The 16,098-nt window shown below is 40.9% G+C and overlaps 1 protein-coding gene across 2 annotated transcripts in view; it reads left to right on the forward strand.

Annotated features, from left to right (window-relative positions):
* The window catches only part of RNGTT (RNA guanylyltransferase and 5'-phosphatase), a 196,152-nt gene that overhangs the window by 36,588 nt on the left and 143,466 nt on the right, over positions 1 to 16,098 (forward strand). For both annotated transcript variants that reach the window (XM_075707673.1, XM_075707674.1), the window contains exon 9: positions 11,175 to 11,310. In XM_075707673.1, coding sequence (XP_075563788.1) covers positions 11,175 to 11,310 — 136 coding nt within the window. The remainder of the gene's footprint in view (positions 1 to 11,174; positions 11,311 to 16,098) is intronic.

Raw genomic sequence — 16,098 nt, forward strand, 5'->3', positions numbered from 1 at the left:
TTGTAAAAGGGTGTGTTGTCCTTTTCTCCTTTTTTCTTTTTTCTTTTTTTTTTTTTTTTTTTTTACCTGTTGTACAGGGAATGAGAGCATGCCTAGACTTTTGCTAGATGACTGACTTTGACAGCAGAAAAGGAGTTGTCAGATTTTGGTAGCCAGACTCATGGGAGTCACCAGATAACTCATTGGTTCTGTTTAACTATATCAATTATGAACCAGGAGAGGGGTCTTTCAATTGAGAGACTGTAGGTCAAATGAGGCAGCATGGAGTGTCATAAAGTGTTAGACTAGTATCTGGAACTGTTGGGTATAAATATTGTTACTCCTAAGAAGTTTCCACAAAACAGTATTATTTAAAGTATGTATATTATAAAGCAGGTCTGTTAGTTTTACAGCTGTTGGGCTAGGTTGAGATAGTGTTTTATCTTAATGCTGCATTTGGAGTGGGTGGTTGTGGTGGGTTGACCCTGGCTGGATGCCAAGTGCCCACCAAAGCTACTCTATCACTCCCCTTTCCAGCTGGACAGGGGAGAGAAAATATAATGAAAAGCTCATAGGTTGAGATAAGGACAGAGAGATCACTCAGCAATTACTGTCACGGGCAAAACAGGCTCCACTTGAGGAAAATCAGTTTAATTTATTACGAATCAAAACTGAGTAGGGTAGTGAGAAATAAACCCAAATCTTAAAACACCTTCCCCCCACCCCTCCCTTCTTCCCAGGCTCAGCTTCACTCACAATTTTCCCTGCCTCTTCCCTCCGAGCATCACAGGGGGACGGGGAATGGGGGTTGTGGTCAGTTCATCACACCTTGTCTCTGCCGCTCCTTCCTCTTCAGGGGAAACACTCCTCACACTCTTCCCCTGCTCCAGCGTGGGGTCCCTCCCACGGCAGACAGTCCTCCATGAACTTCTCCAACGTGAGTCCTTCCCACAGGCTGCAGTTCTTCACGAACTGCTCCAGTGTGTGTCCCCTCCATGGGGTGCAGCCCTTCAGGAGCAGACTGCTCCAGCGTGGGTCCCCCACGGGGTCACAAGTCCTGCCAGCAGCCTGCTCCAGCCTGGGCTCCTCTCTCCACAGGTCCACAGGTCCTGCCAGGAGTCTGCTCCAGTGTGGGCTTCCCACAGGGTCACAGCCTGCTTCAGGTGCATGCACCTGCTCCGGCGTGGGGCCCTCCCCGGGCTGCAGGTGGATATCTGCTCCCCCATGGACCTCCCTGGGCTGCAGGGGCACAGCTGCCTCACCATGGGCTGCACCAGGGGCTGCAGGGGAATCTCTGCTCTGGCGCCTGGAGCACCTCCTCCCCTCCTTCTTCACTGACCTTGGTGTCTGCAGAGTTGTGTCTCTCACATATTCTCACTCCAGCTGCAGTTTCTGTCCCAGGTGTGGGTCATGTGTCCCTGTCCTCCCCCATCCCCCCCTTCTTAAATATGTTATCCCAGAGGCGCTACCACCCTCACTGATGGGCTCAGCCTTGGCCAGCAGCAGGTCCATCCTGGAGCTGGCTGGCACTGGCTCTGTCGGACACAGGGGAAGCTTCTAGCAGCTTCTCCCAGAAGCCACCCCTGTGGTTCCCCCGCTACTGAAATCTTGCCACGCAAACGCAATACAGTGGTTTGGGGTGGTGGTTTGTTTTTTTTTTTTCTTTTCTTTTTGGGAGGTGATGGTGTATTTATGTATTTATTTATTATTAAGGCACATCCATATCACTTTGCTGGTTTTCCATCTGCTAAAGTCTGTTTTTTAAATCATTGAATCAATGTAGAGGAATGAATAAATAGGTGTGAGAGAACGTCATCCCTAGTCTGGATTCAAATTGACTCGAATGGCTGAAGAAGGCATTCTTACTCTAGGTTGTGGTTTCTCATTGTTATGTACCTGCAACAGTGTCGAGACTCTGAAAAGAAGTGATAGATGGAAGCTGTTGGTTTTTGTCCCTTAAGTGGTTAAGGAGCACTGCTGATGTGATACTATACAGAAGGTATACTTTGTGAAGTAGCAGGCTTGATGCTTCACAGTTCTGAAGCCTTTTGATAGCTCACAAAGTTTTACGGTCATAATTCTGAGCTCTTTGAAAAGTACTACTTAACTGATTATTCATACATAACTATTTGAATATTTGGACAGATTGTCTTCTAAGCAAACTCTTTTGTTTATTTATAAATAGTTAATGCATTAAAATGCTTATTATGTAGCTTGTGCTATGAATACTAATCTTAGAATATTCAACTCTAGTCCTAAAATGTTCTAATTAGATCAAGATAAATGGTGTGCCTGTGTGTGTACCTGATGTTCAAGTGACAAGCATCAGTGATTACTGGTTTTTTTTATTTATTTTCCTTTCTCCCAGACCACTTTTAATAGTGGAACAGCACTTCCTGTGCTGTTGGTTCTCTTGGGGGGATTATGGGCACATCCACGAAGTGTAATGGCTTAAGCTTATTCAGGGAAGAATGACATTCAGTTTGTAAAGTTTAACTATACAAATATCCAGGGCAGCCCTTTGCCTTGGAGCTGATCTTCTAATCTGTGAGCACAAATGGCAGTTGTGCTCTTCTGTGGCTTGTGCCTGTGATGTAGACAGAATTGACCCAGCATATGTTCTAGCATAAATCAGTTCAAAGTTAAGGGAATCTCCTTTCTCAAAGCTGTGATGCTCTTTTCTTGACTGCTACATTATGGGCCTCCATGAGAGATGTTCAGTTTCTCTTGGTTGGGGAAAGAAGGAATGTAACTACTTGTCATCTGATGCTAAATTAATTTTGTTTTCTTTCTTATACCATTGTGTAACTGCTGCTTTGCAGTTTTTTTTGAGCCCGTTGCTTCAGGCATGAATTTCCCTATAAATCGCCAAGATATTTTCAGACTAAAATTCGTGGAGCAGGGATGGAGTCAAACTTAAGTTCAAGCAAGCTTGAAGCTCAATATCTGCAGTAAATAATACTACTACTACTAAAAAATTGTAAGAAAATTCAGTAGTTCAGTCAAGCTTGAGTTATAATTTGTTCCATTAATCCTAGAGCTTTTAAAAAAACTAATTGGAACATAATACTATACAGTTGTTTTCCAATAGTGTTCCTCCCTCTAATGTAGAAATGTACTTTAATATGTACTGACCACTTAATGCCATTAAAATTTGGGTAAAACAAAGCAAATCTAGTATTTAAAATAAATCTGTTAGTATACAGATTCTGTTACTAGGTCACATCTTTTCTAGCTAGTTAACAATTCTTCTTTTGTTTTACACCAGATATGTCATAATGCAGTATAAGAACTCTTCAATATATAGTAGTTATAGATTAATTTACCCTTTGTTGTAGGTCAAATGATGATAAGATGTCTTCAAATTTAATCCATAAGGTTTAATATCCTTTTAGAAATAAAGAAACAAAACCCTCACAGCACTCTAACTTAATTAAAACCCTGGAAGGCAGTCAAGAAAAACACTGTAACTGGGTAGTCTTTTTTAACCTTGCTAAATTCTTGGTTTTACCAGCTCTGTTGCAGAGTTTCACAGTCTAATAATACTTCAGATAGAAAATGTAGTTTTACATTGGTTTTGAATTTGCCATCTGTTAAATTAATTAAAGACATCTTTATCCTTGATTTATAAAACAGGCAAAAACTAAAGTTTGAGCTCAGTCTAAACTATGATACTTTATTAGGAGAAATGATACCAGTTTTCCACACTTATACATGTTTCCACGCTCCATAGTATTCCGTTATCTCCTTTATTCAAAACTGACTTCCCTATTAATGCTGGTGCACATCATATCCCAGGTGAGGAGATGCCAATAAGATCTATAATGATGCAACATTATTTCTGTATTATGCACCATCCTACTAGTTATGTGACCTAATGGTTTGTTTGTTTGGGTTTTTTTTGACTGCCGATGCATTTCTGTGCTCTCACTGACCTCTAAAAAGTAGCTGCTATATTAGCTTTCTCAGCTGACAGAGTTAATTTCGAACCTTGTAAGGTTGGGAAGTGTGGTTCTATCTCTATTCTTGCCTGTGTCTTGGTACCTTTTGGATATTGAAACTTGCATTGTTCGTTACCGTAGTTTGGGGCATTCTGAAGACTTCTGTAGTAAATTTTGTCATCTGCAGTTTTGCTGCCTCACCTTTGATGACTTTCAAGGTCGTAACAGTCACAAAAAAAATCTTCTCTGGACCTTGGGACATCAAGGGGAGCAAATGAAAAGGGAAACTTGCATTCAGACTTTAAAGGATAGTGGTGGCAGGCAAGAATAATAAAAAGAATTTGATGTTAAGTGAGATAACGGTGGAGGAGACTGACGAGTAGTAAAGATTATGGAGACTGAATACCTGTATAAGCTATGGAGTATTTGTTATCCTACAGTGCTAACTTGCACAAAATGTATATATGTGGTGAATACCACCTTAATGAATTTCGTGGAAACAAAGTTCTGTGGTCTCAAATAAGCAGAAGGAATTGATGAATATCAATTCATCAATACCTGGAGGTGTTTGAAAGACGTGTAGATGTGGCATTCAGGGACATGGTTTAGTGGTGGACTTGGCAGTGCTAGGTTAACGCTTGGACTCAATGATCTTAAAGGTCTTTTCCAATCCAAATGATTCTATGATTCTATGAATATTGAAATTAAGCGTAGCCCTTTCATTGTGATATATGAAGTGATCAATTAGACATGAAAACTATTTTTTTCCATACTACCATCAAGTCAGGGCAGCAGTAGCTTGAACAAGTGATTCAGAACATGAAGCTGGATATTGGGAACCTTTTAATTTCTTATGAAATTAGACATCGGTGTAGCAGATACGCTAGGGTAACTTTCTTGACTGTAACATGAGTATTGGAAAGCATTCATTGTTTAGGAAACATGCAGAATAAAGTTTGAAGGATAACATTTGATTTTCATACTAGCTGAAGGATAAAAAAATGTTATGATGTTTTATGATTTTTTTAAAAAATCATTGAAAGATTGTTAAGGTAAACTTCTGGGTTGCTGATGAATCTGCTGCAGAGATGCAGCCTGATCAGGGTTGTCACTGTGAGCACACTTGAACATCTAATGCGAGTTGAGTGCCTAGACCTCCACTGATGTAATAAGAGTTTAGCCAACACAGTTATTGCAGTTATTGTAGCCTAGTGAACTGTTCATTTCACCCTGAAGTAGATACCTTGCAATTATGAAACTTAATCAGAAGCTGAATTCTACCCTCTTTCGAGGAGAATTGGTGGAGAATTTTGACAAGTGACAAATCCAGGTGCTTCTGAACATAATAAGAGATACATGAAACACATTTACTTACTAAACAGCAGCCTAGTAACACAGTATTTTAATATGGAGGGGGAAAAAAAAATCTTGATTGTAGAAGATAAGTTTGGGTCATTGATGAGAAGGCTTTGCTTTAAACTTAGAACATTATGATTGTAATGAGAGGTAAAAATAGATCAATAATGTAGGTTCTCTCATCTAAAATGACAGATTTGGATAAATTAAGGGAAGTAGTTAATGGAATCAGAAGGACTGAGAAACACAATCTTCAGTATAGATGAGAAATGGCATTTTCTCTGAGTTCAGCCATTGTGATAGGAGTTTGTGTACCATGTAAAGGGAAAATAGTTTTTTTTGACACAGGCATAGTGGTAGATCTCATTCTTCTGGACTTTGACAAAATTTATATTTATTATAGAGACTGAGGCTAATGAAGATTGCTAGAATTGTAAGATAGGTAAAGAATGGATTGAAAGAAAATGGCAATGGATGGTTTTGGAAGAAAATATATAGAAAGCCACAAGTGGAGATTCTGAATATTAATTTTAATTTTATTTTGTCATTAAGAATTTTGAAACAGAAACCAAGTATGTTCTGACAAACAAATGAGGGAGACAAGCCACTGAATTCACTGAGGAGCAGAATAATAAAACTGGAAGGATATTTAGTTGTAGAAAATGCAAGGTCATTAATAAGAAATATTGGAGCTGGAGGCTGTTAATTAGAAATGATTGTCAGTCAGAATCTAAGGGGTGGTTTTGGTTTAAAAGACTGGGGAGACTGTTAACGGCAGAATTTAACCTAGAAGTGTGCGAGAGAAATATTAAGTGTTGGTATATTCAGAGCAGACTAACTTCCAAGGGCCCGTGTGTGTGGTTTTAAAAAATTTTATTTAGAATTTGGAAGTCAAATACATAATTCTACAGCTGCTTACGTGCAGCGGTGTTCCTTGCAGGCTGATATGCTATGTACTTGTGCAAATGAAAACGCGTGTACAAGTTGGAACGGTGTGCTGACTAAAAAGACATTGTTTTTCTTTTGTTTACACACTGAAAATAATATTATGAATCTTCACATAACTTCCTGTGTTAGTGCCCCTGTATCTAGGCTTTGTCATCCTTCAGGAGACATAGTTTGAAGCAGCGACCATTGCCAGCAGCAATTAATAGAAGAGAAGAAAGCAAGCTGAGCTTTCCCCATGTATTGGGACTTTAGGGTGTATTGCTCCATCTGCCACAGGCCAACTTCAAACTCGTCTAATTTAAACTGTTACTCTAGATCCAGCACAGCCTGGATTCAGGCCAGGACATGGAACTGCAGCGGCTTAGTGACACGGCTGGATGATCCCCTACTGTCAGTGGACAGAGGGCAGTCATTAATTTTCATTCTCCTGGCCCTTTCTCCGGTGTTTCATGCATCTGGCCAGAAGTTGATGCTGTCTTGCCAGGAGGGAGTGGCAGGGTCTGAAGTAAAGTGCTAAAGTGGCTTGGCCTCGTCCTAGGTGATCGATCTATGGAGTGGCGATGCACTCATGATTTTGAAGTGTTGCCAATCGTAAAAGGAAATTCAGAAATTGAAAATGATATCTGCAACAGGATTTTGTTGTTGTCTCTGCGTCGGCGAACATATTAGTGATGCTAATTGCTATTCTGAGTTGGGTAATGCTTATTTGTGTGGGAGGGCAGCGCTTTCACAAGACTGAATTCTAGGCTGTGTAATGAACTCCCCTGGGAATGGAGAGCTGCCTTGTATTTTGTGCTTGGAGTTGATGATGGAATTCCTTACACTTTGCATTCTTTAATGTGATAATACAGGCAGAAACGTATCTAAAAGGCAAAAAAAGAAAAGCGATGATGATGATACCGTGTCGAAATAAATAATCTTCTTTGATATAGTCCATCTGAAGAAATACTGTGGGTCAAAGAAAGCTCCTGTAGGAGCTGAATTTTTAAGCTTCCTTTGAAAAAATATTTCTAATACATTTGCTACTTGTAGATTTTCTCAGAAAATTAATTTTGTGTTGAACTTGAACTCAGAAGATGAGGTCTCAAAGTTTAAGGAAGCTTTGCTATATTTTTTTATTATACTTAAGGTTTTAAAACTATATAGGTTTTGTACGATAAAGTACAAAATTAACATATGTAACCTTATTGCTACGATAGTTGCTGGGATTTTGGCTGAGGGAAGTAAGTTAAACATAGGTAGGGCACATCATAAAATTGAAGTCAATTGCAAAACTTCTGTAAACTTGTAGGAGATCAATTTCACCATAAACGTGTTTTGGCAAGCACTGTGCTGAATGTGAGGTACTGTTCTGGGGAGTATTTTCAAAGCCGGTTTTTTGAATCCTAATAAGCTGGGAAAGAGAATAGAGGCCGCATGCTCTGGTGGGTGCAGTGTTGGATTTGGAGCTTGGGAGACACAGTTCTGTTCTTGTTCCTGACCCTGAATGACTGTAGCTTGAGGGAGACCAAGTAATTCGCCTTATGTTGCCTTAAAGAATATTTTCCTGAAATGTACTTTTAAATTTAATGGTGAAAAATACTAAACATCCACTTAAAGGAGAAACCTCAGTTTTTAACTTACAATTTTTAATGTAGCTCGAGTCAGCTTCAGAATTGTGTAAAAAACCCAAAACCCAACATCAACAACAAAACAAACTAAACTAAAAATGGAAGTTTAATAAAATCGTTCTTCTAGCATGTATTTTGGGCCCAACTGCCCAAACTGATGTGGACTGCATGAACAGGATATACGTGGAGGCACATGAGCCTTTGAAACAGTTCCCTTTATTTGGGTATGCTAAAAATAATTGATTTCTGAAGAGAAGACTTTTCAAGATGGTATTTGGTGGTTGACATTTCGTAAAGTTTAAAGATTAAAGTTATTAATGCTCTGGTAGGTGATTTGGAGATCTGCTTGTCTAATGCCAAGAGCTGTAACTCTTTGCTAATGAAATTTTCATCCTGTTTCCTGAATTATCATGCTAATACTAATGTCCAATTAGAATTAATAACGGACCTTGCCTCGGGACCAGAAGTGAAGGAAAAGTAGCTTCTAATGAAATTTTAGATTTCACCATTTCTGTGACTGTAGATATTTTATCTGCTTGTGAAATTAATCTGTGTGGACACCATGACCCTTTTTTCTTTAACTGACTTGTCAGAACTGTTGTTGCAATAGAAACTGGCTGGCTTGTAGTGGTTGGATTAGCAGTTTGGAGAGGTGATGTTTGTCACTCAAACACAATTCTCCACTTTTATGTATAGTTATCAAAGGTGAATGAGCAGTTCTGTTATTGCTCTTATTGCGGCTCTGCTCTTGCTCTCTTATTCACTTGTCTCGTTTTAAATTCAGATTGAGCCATCTGATACAGGGCCATGTCATCGTGTGTACTTGCACAGAATCTAATACAATGGGGCCTGGTTACTAATTGGAGCTTTTGGGTGCTCACATAATGGAGATAATTAGTAATAAATATACAGCTGTAACAGCAAGTAGTGTTCAGAGTATGCAATACAATGCATGACAGTTAAGCTCCTGTATGCTGTTTCAGTTCATATTTAATGTATTTGAGAAATCGTCACTCTTCTTTCTTTGTCTGCCTGGTGTTGCCCAGAGGCACTCTCTCTATTCTGGTGTAAGTGCTTATGCTGCTAATACCTTAATTAACGTCTCCAAATATAACTGGTCAGGGCACATCCGGATAATATTCAGAAATGTACTGATCAGCACTCTACAAGATTTCTCCAAGAAAGCTTGAAGTGTCATCTGGAAAAAACTTCAAGCTTGATGTTAAGCACATGAACTTATGCTTTTTGAGTTAAACAAGCAAACAAAAAACCCCACCCACGCAACCAAAACCTCTCATTAATTAACAAATTCCATTTCACCAAAGCTTTGGCATGGTTGCATATCTCTTTTGCTTCTTGCACATTTTCAACTATCAGCTAGCTGCTCATAGAACACTTCTGATTGTCAGTCCATCCTTGACCCAATTTCTTCTATCTCATGTTGGTAATAATTAGAATTTTGACAAATTTTGTTGTTTGGACCACATTCAGAATTTTTTTTCGCAATAGTTTATTAAATTGGGGGGAGGAGGTGTTTTCAGGCTTTGAGCTTAAAAAACCCCGAACAAACAAAAACCTTTCAAACCAGATATATCTGTGTCAGTCTAATGTCTTTCTCATGCAGAGAACTTGTTCAGCTTCTAAGTTAGGCAAATATATTACCATGAGACCCATGTCAAATGAGTCTACATTAAAGTAATTTATTGTCCTGAGACCAAAATTTTTTTTTGTCTTCAAAGTAAGTACGTGTTGTTTCTCAGTAGCTCTCTGAACTAAGATACAATCGTGATTCCTGGTGACCTTTGACTGCAAATCTTTTGCATGCAGTCATAAGACCTACCATTGTCCCTGCCATTTAGAGCTCATGGTATAAACAGCTGACAGTGACAAATTTCAAAAAGAGAAAGAAATCATGAGAGAAGAGATGTAACATTAGCACTGTGGTTTGAAAGAGAAGGAATCTTAGCTCTAGTGGTTGGTGGGCTAACCAGCTACAACTCTTAAGTAAATTTCCATAGATTTTCAGTGAAAGATGTAGAAAAAGTGGTGGTGTCCTACTCTTACCTTTGATGTTAGACTAATAGATTTTCATGAAACCTTCCGTGTGTCCTCTGTTTAGGTGGCTGAAAACAAAGCTTTTAACTGTTTGTGGTTGGGGGGCGGGGGGGGGGGGGGGAGTTCTGGGGTTTTTTTGTTTGGCTGGGTTTTTTTGTCCCCAAAGCAGTTATAAGATCTATTGTATCACATTTGTAATGATGATGCAAGTATGGTTTTTTTATGTGCTAGATCTTTTGAAGCATTAGAACTTGTTTTTGATGGTATTTTGTCATTGAGGCAAATTACAATGAAAGCATGTTCTTAAAACAGCAATGAATATGGGAGTGCTGAGATGTCCAGTTAAGCTTACTTAAAAAATTAAAAGTAAAGTAGTGCACTTTTTTTTTTTTGCTGTTACTTACACACCTCTTCTTCCCTCCCCATGGATTGTTTAATTTTTGAGAAAAACACAACATGCTCTTTATAATTAGTTTTAGTTTTGAATAAATTTACGGGGCTTGAAAAACAAATGTTGTCTGTAGATTATTCTTGCTTCTGAAGAACTGGTGCCAAGTTATCTAACTGAATGTATATTGATTTTTTTTTTTTTTTAATAAAGTATCTTGTGCACCTATCAGCTCACAAGTACTGTCATAATTTAAAGAAATTTTTAGAAAATTCAGATGTCTGCAACTGAACCAAGCTCACAAGTTGCTGGTGTAGTAAGCTTTGGTGTTTTCTTTGTGTGTAATGTGAGGAATGTTCCTTGGCTAAATTTGTTAGTGTTTTAATGAAAAGAGGTTCTGTAGTTGGCTGGGACTTTGCAATACTGCAGTGTTAGATGACCAGTGACAGATAGGAAAGGTGTTTCTTTTGGATGAAACTGCAGATTTATACCAGACAAAGTTCTGGTTCACTTATTAAAGGAAAAACTGGAGTAAAAGATCTTTTAGCTGAATCTAACTGAATTAGCCTCATGCATTTCATACAGCATTAAAACCTCCGTTACTTTTAATAGATTTTCAGGCATCATTTTATCTGGGCACAGCAACGTTCTTTTACATATATATCCTGAACTTTTATCTTTGAAATATTTTCTTTGTGATAATTGCATTGAACTAAATTATCTGCTTTCCTGAAGCAGTAGGTTTAAACTTTTAACTGTAAAAAAAATTCTTTCTAGAATGCATTCTTATAACGTCTGTCACGATTGCTTTTTTTTTTTCGCACTTAATGTAAATCAAAACAGTAGAGATTTAGAGGATATACCTTTAAGTATAATATCTTAACGTTGCCTTTGCAGGTACATGATGCTGATTGATGGCAAGAATGAAGTTTATATGATTGACAGAGACAATTCAATTTTTCACGTATCTAATCTGGAATTTCCGTTTCGTAAAGATCTTCGAACACATCTATCCAACACTCTTCTGGATGGGGTAAGGAGCATACAATACAATTATTGTAACAATTTCAGTGCCGTTTGCTTTCGTTCCGATACAAGGCCAAGTTTTTAGGCCTGGATCAGCAAATCATGGGATTTCAGGAGTAATATAGATTCAGTCACTGGCTGAAGGTGGGAATTGCACTTCACTTCACAATTGCACTAAGATAATTTCTTATCTACAGAACAGCAGTGATGACTGTTCTGGGAGGAGCTGTTTGTCTTTGAAATAAATCAATGAGATGACATTCTCTGAATATGAGAAAAGGCTTGAAAAGAATCTAAAGAAATTATTGCAGAACCTTATCTCTTGTTATAGCTTTATATTTTGATACAGAAAACATGGTCAATTTGATCCAGTTAATGTAAATATTTCTAAAACTTGAGAAAATTTTCATCATCTTTTGATAAACTTTTGTGAATTGATGTCTTTGCTTCTGTCACCTTTATTTTCAGTTGATCTGAATTATTCAAAGAATGGTTAGTTTGGAAAAGACCTTTAAAGATCATCCAGTCCAACCGTTAACCTACACTACCAAGTCCACACTAAACCAATCAAGGGTAGACTAGACTAAACCATGTCCTGAAGTGCCACATCTACCTGTTTTTTGAACGCTTCCAGGGATGGTGACTCCACCACCTCTCTGGGCAGCCTGTTCCAATGCTTGACTACCCTTTCCGTGAAGAAATTTTTCCCAGTATCCAACCTAAACCTCCCCTGGCGCAGCTTGAGCCCATTTCCTCTCGTCCTATCACTAACTACTTGGGAGAAGTTTGATTTAGAAATGGCTTAGTTACATTTGCTTAAGACTAAAACATTTCTAAGTTGTCATGCTATTTTAAATTATGTAAACTTGCTAATGAACTTTTTAAGCTAGTTGTAAAACAAGCTGTAAAACATCTGTGTTGTTTGAATGCTGGCCTGGAGTATTCTTGGTAAACTTTTCACAACAGTAGCCACAAGAAGAGATTGTTCCTTTGTTGACCTTCCTATTTTAGATTAGCACAAGAACTTCATTAGCTCTACACTAAGTACCTATGAATGTAGATGAATGCAGTTTCCTATCATGTTGCAGTAGCATTGGAGGCTCTCTACATTGCTGTCACTCTTGCTTGCTGAAGTACTGAATATCTGAGATGATCTTACATATTGGTCTTCTGAAGTGTAATGCACCTTTCAGAGGCAGGAGACCATATTGTCACTGTTAACTTTCTTTCCTTTCTCAGGCCTTTGTTGTCAGTATATCCTTCTTGAAACGTCACCTCTGAATGATCTGTCTTACTGAATACACATTTATGTGTGAAACATGCATAAACTGAATCTGTGAGGATAATTATTGCAAGGAACAATGTACTGTCTCGGGGACAGAGAAGCTGATAATGGAATATTTTCTACCACCTCTGCTTCACTGAAAAATTGAGAGCATAATGCAAGAAATGCTATGCTGTCAGCTCAAAAGTGGTTGCACAAGCTGTCATGTCTGGTAGGAGCCTCTTCAGCCAGGCAGCTTCTTAATGACATACATAATAATATTCTTAATGACATACATTAGGTTCCATACTGTTGATATAAAAAGCCTGGTACTATTTCTTTTTTCCCCTGCTCTTTCTAAGGCTCTTGAGAAAGTAATGTCTTGCCAGTGTCCATATGGTGCAATCCTAGGTGTTCCTTAGGGAAACTGCTGCTCTCTTTCTTGTTTGCGTTTCAAAACAGATGTTTTAGTAAGGGTGGCTAATATATACATGGTAGAAGACAGGGAGGTACAAGTGGCTCAGAGGCTGGTGCTGCCAGTGGAATTTTGTTTTTTTTTGATCATGGGGAGCTTTACATGGCACCAGGCCTGCTGGCAGCAGATGGAGTTCAGCTATATCCAAAGGGGAAAAGGATTCTCGCTCATGAGTTGGTGGGACTCATTGAGAGGGCTTTAAACTAGGTTTGAAGGGGGAAGGGGATATAACCAGGCTCACTAGAGAGGAGCCCCAGGGGTGCATGGCAACATTGGGGGTGAAATCGATAGCCCAGCTCAAGTGCATCTACACCAATGCACGCAGCATGAGCAACAAACAGGAGGAGCTGGAAGCCCTTGTGCAGCAGGATAGCTATGACTCAGTCGCCATCACAGAAACATGGTGGGATGACTGTCATGACTCGAGTGCTGCATTGGATGGCTATGAGCTCTTCAGAAGGGATAGGCAAGGAAGGGAGGGGCTGTGGGGTGGCTCTGTATGTTAGGGAGTGTTTCGATTGTATAGAGCTCAAAAGTGGTGATGATAAGGTTGAGTGCCTATGGGTAAGGATGAAGGGGAAGGCCAACAAGGCAGACGTCCTGCTGGGAGTCTGTTATAGACCACCCAACCAGGATGAAGAGGTAGATGAAGCATTCTATAAGAGACTGGCAGAATTCTCACAATCGCTAACCCGTGTTCTCATGGGGCACTTCAACTTGCCAGACATCTGCTGGAAAAACAACACAGCAAACAGTCTAGGAGGTTCCTGGAGTGTGTGGAAGATAACTTCCTGACGCAGCTGGTAAGTGAGCCTACCAGGGTGGTGCCTTGCTTGACATCTTGGCATTAGCGACCATGATATGATAGAGTTTTCGATTCTTGGTGAAGTAAGGAGGGCCAACAAAACCACTACCATGGACTTCCTGAGGGTAGACTTTGGCCTGTTCAAGACACTGGTTGGGAAAGTCCCTTGGGAGGCAGTCCTGAAGGGCAAAGGGGTCCAGGAAGGCTGTGCGTTCTTCAAGAAGGAAGTCTTAAAGGTGCAGGAGCAGGCTGTCCCCATGTGCCATAAGACAAACCGGCAGGGGAGACTACTGGCCTGGCTGAACAGGGAGCTTTTGCTGGGACTCGGGGAAAAAAAAAGAGAGTTTGCCACCTTTGGAAGAAGGGGCAGGCAACTCAAGGAGAGTACAAGGATCTCATCAGGTCATGCAGAGAGGAAATTAGAAAGGCAAAAGCCCAGCTAGAACTCAATCTGGCCACTGTTGTAAGAGATAATAAAAAATGTTTTTACAAATACATTAATAACAAAAAGAGAGCCAAGGAGAATCTCCATCCTTTGCTGGATGTTGGGGGGAACATTGCCACCAAGGATAAGGAAAAGGCTGAGGTACTTAATGCCTTCTTTGCCTCTGTCTTTAATAGCCAGATGAGTTATCCCCAGGGTATTCAGCCCCCTGAGCTGGAAGACAGGGATGGGGGGCAGAATGGAGCCCCCATAATCCAGGAGGAAGCAGTTAATGACCTGCTACACCACCTGGATGCTCACAAGTCTATGGGGCTGGATGGGATCCACCCAAGAGTACTGAGGGAGCTGGCGGAGAAGCTTACTAAGGCACTCTCCATCATCTGTCAGTAGTCCTGGTTAACAGGGGAGGTCCCTGATGACTGGAGGCTTGCCAATGTGACACCCATCTACAGGAAGGGCCGGAAAGAGGATCCGGGGAACTACAGGCCTGTTAGCCTGACCTCGATGCCGGGGAAGATTATGGAGAGGTTCATATTGAGTGCAATCAACAGGCATGTGCAGGTCAACCAAGGGATTGGGCCCAGCCAGCATGGGTTCATGAAAGGCAGGTCCTGCTTGACCAACCTGATCTCCTTCTATGACCTGGTGACCGTCTTGGTGGGTGAAGGCAAGGCTGCGGGCATCATCTACCTGGACTTCAGCAAAGCCTTTGACACCGTCTCCCACAGCATTCTCCTTAGGAAGCTGGCAGCTCATGGCTTGGATGGATGTACTCTTCGCTGGGTAAAAAACTAGCTGGGTGGCTGAGCCCAGAGAGTTGTGGTGAATGGAGTTAAATCCAGTTGGCGACTGGTCACGAGCAGTGTTCCCCAGGGCTCTGTTTTGGGGCCAGCCTTGTTTAATATCTTTATTGATGGTCTGGATGAGGGGATTGAGCGCACCCTCAATAAGTTTGCAGATGACACCAAACTGGGTGGGAGTGTTGATCTGCTTGAGGGTAGGATGGCCCTGCAGAGGGATCTGGACAGGCTGGCTGGCTGGGCCGAGGCCAATTGTATGAGATTCAACAAGGCCAAGTGCCGGGTCCTGCCCTTGGGTCACAACAACCCCATGCAACACGACAGGCTTGGGGAAGAGTGGCTGGAAATCTGCCTGGCGGAAAAGGACCTGGGGGTGTTGGTTGACAGCCGGCTGAATATGATCCAGCAGTGGGCCCAGGTGGCCAAGAAGGCCAACAGCATCCTGGCTTGTATGAGGAATAGTGTGGCCAGCAGGAGCAGGGAAGTGATCGTCCCCCTGTACTCAGCACTGGTGAGGCCACACCTTGAATACTGTGTCCAGTTTTGGGCCCCTCAGTCCAAGAAGGACATTGAGGTGCTGGAGCGTGTCCAGAGAAGGGCAACAAAGCTGGTGAAGGGTCTGGAGCACAGGCCTTATGAGGAGCGGCTGAGGGAACTGGGGTTGTTTAGTGTGGAGAAGAGGAGGCTGAGGGGAGACCTTATCGCTCTCTCCAACTTCCTGAAAGGAGGTTGTAGTGGGGTGGGTGTTGGTCTCTTCTCCCATGTAGTCAGCGATAGGACGAGAGGAAATGGGCTCAAGCTGCATCAGGGGAGGTTTAGATTGGATATTAGGAAAACTTTCTTCACGGAAAGAGTAGTCAAGCATTGGGAAAGGCTGCCCAGAGAGGTGGTGGAGTCCCCATCCCTGGCGGTATTCAAAAAACGCGTAGATGTGGCACTTTGGTTTAGTGGACATGGTGGTTTTGGGTTGATGGTTGGACTGATGATCTTAGAGATCCTTTCCAAC

The sequence above is a fragment of the Pelecanus crispus genome, chromosome 3 (assembly GCF_030463565.1).
Source record: "Pelecanus crispus isolate bPelCri1 chromosome 3, bPelCri1.pri, whole genome shotgun sequence".
Taxonomy (NCBI): domain Eukaryota; kingdom Metazoa; phylum Chordata; class Aves; order Pelecaniformes; family Pelecanidae; genus Pelecanus; species Pelecanus crispus.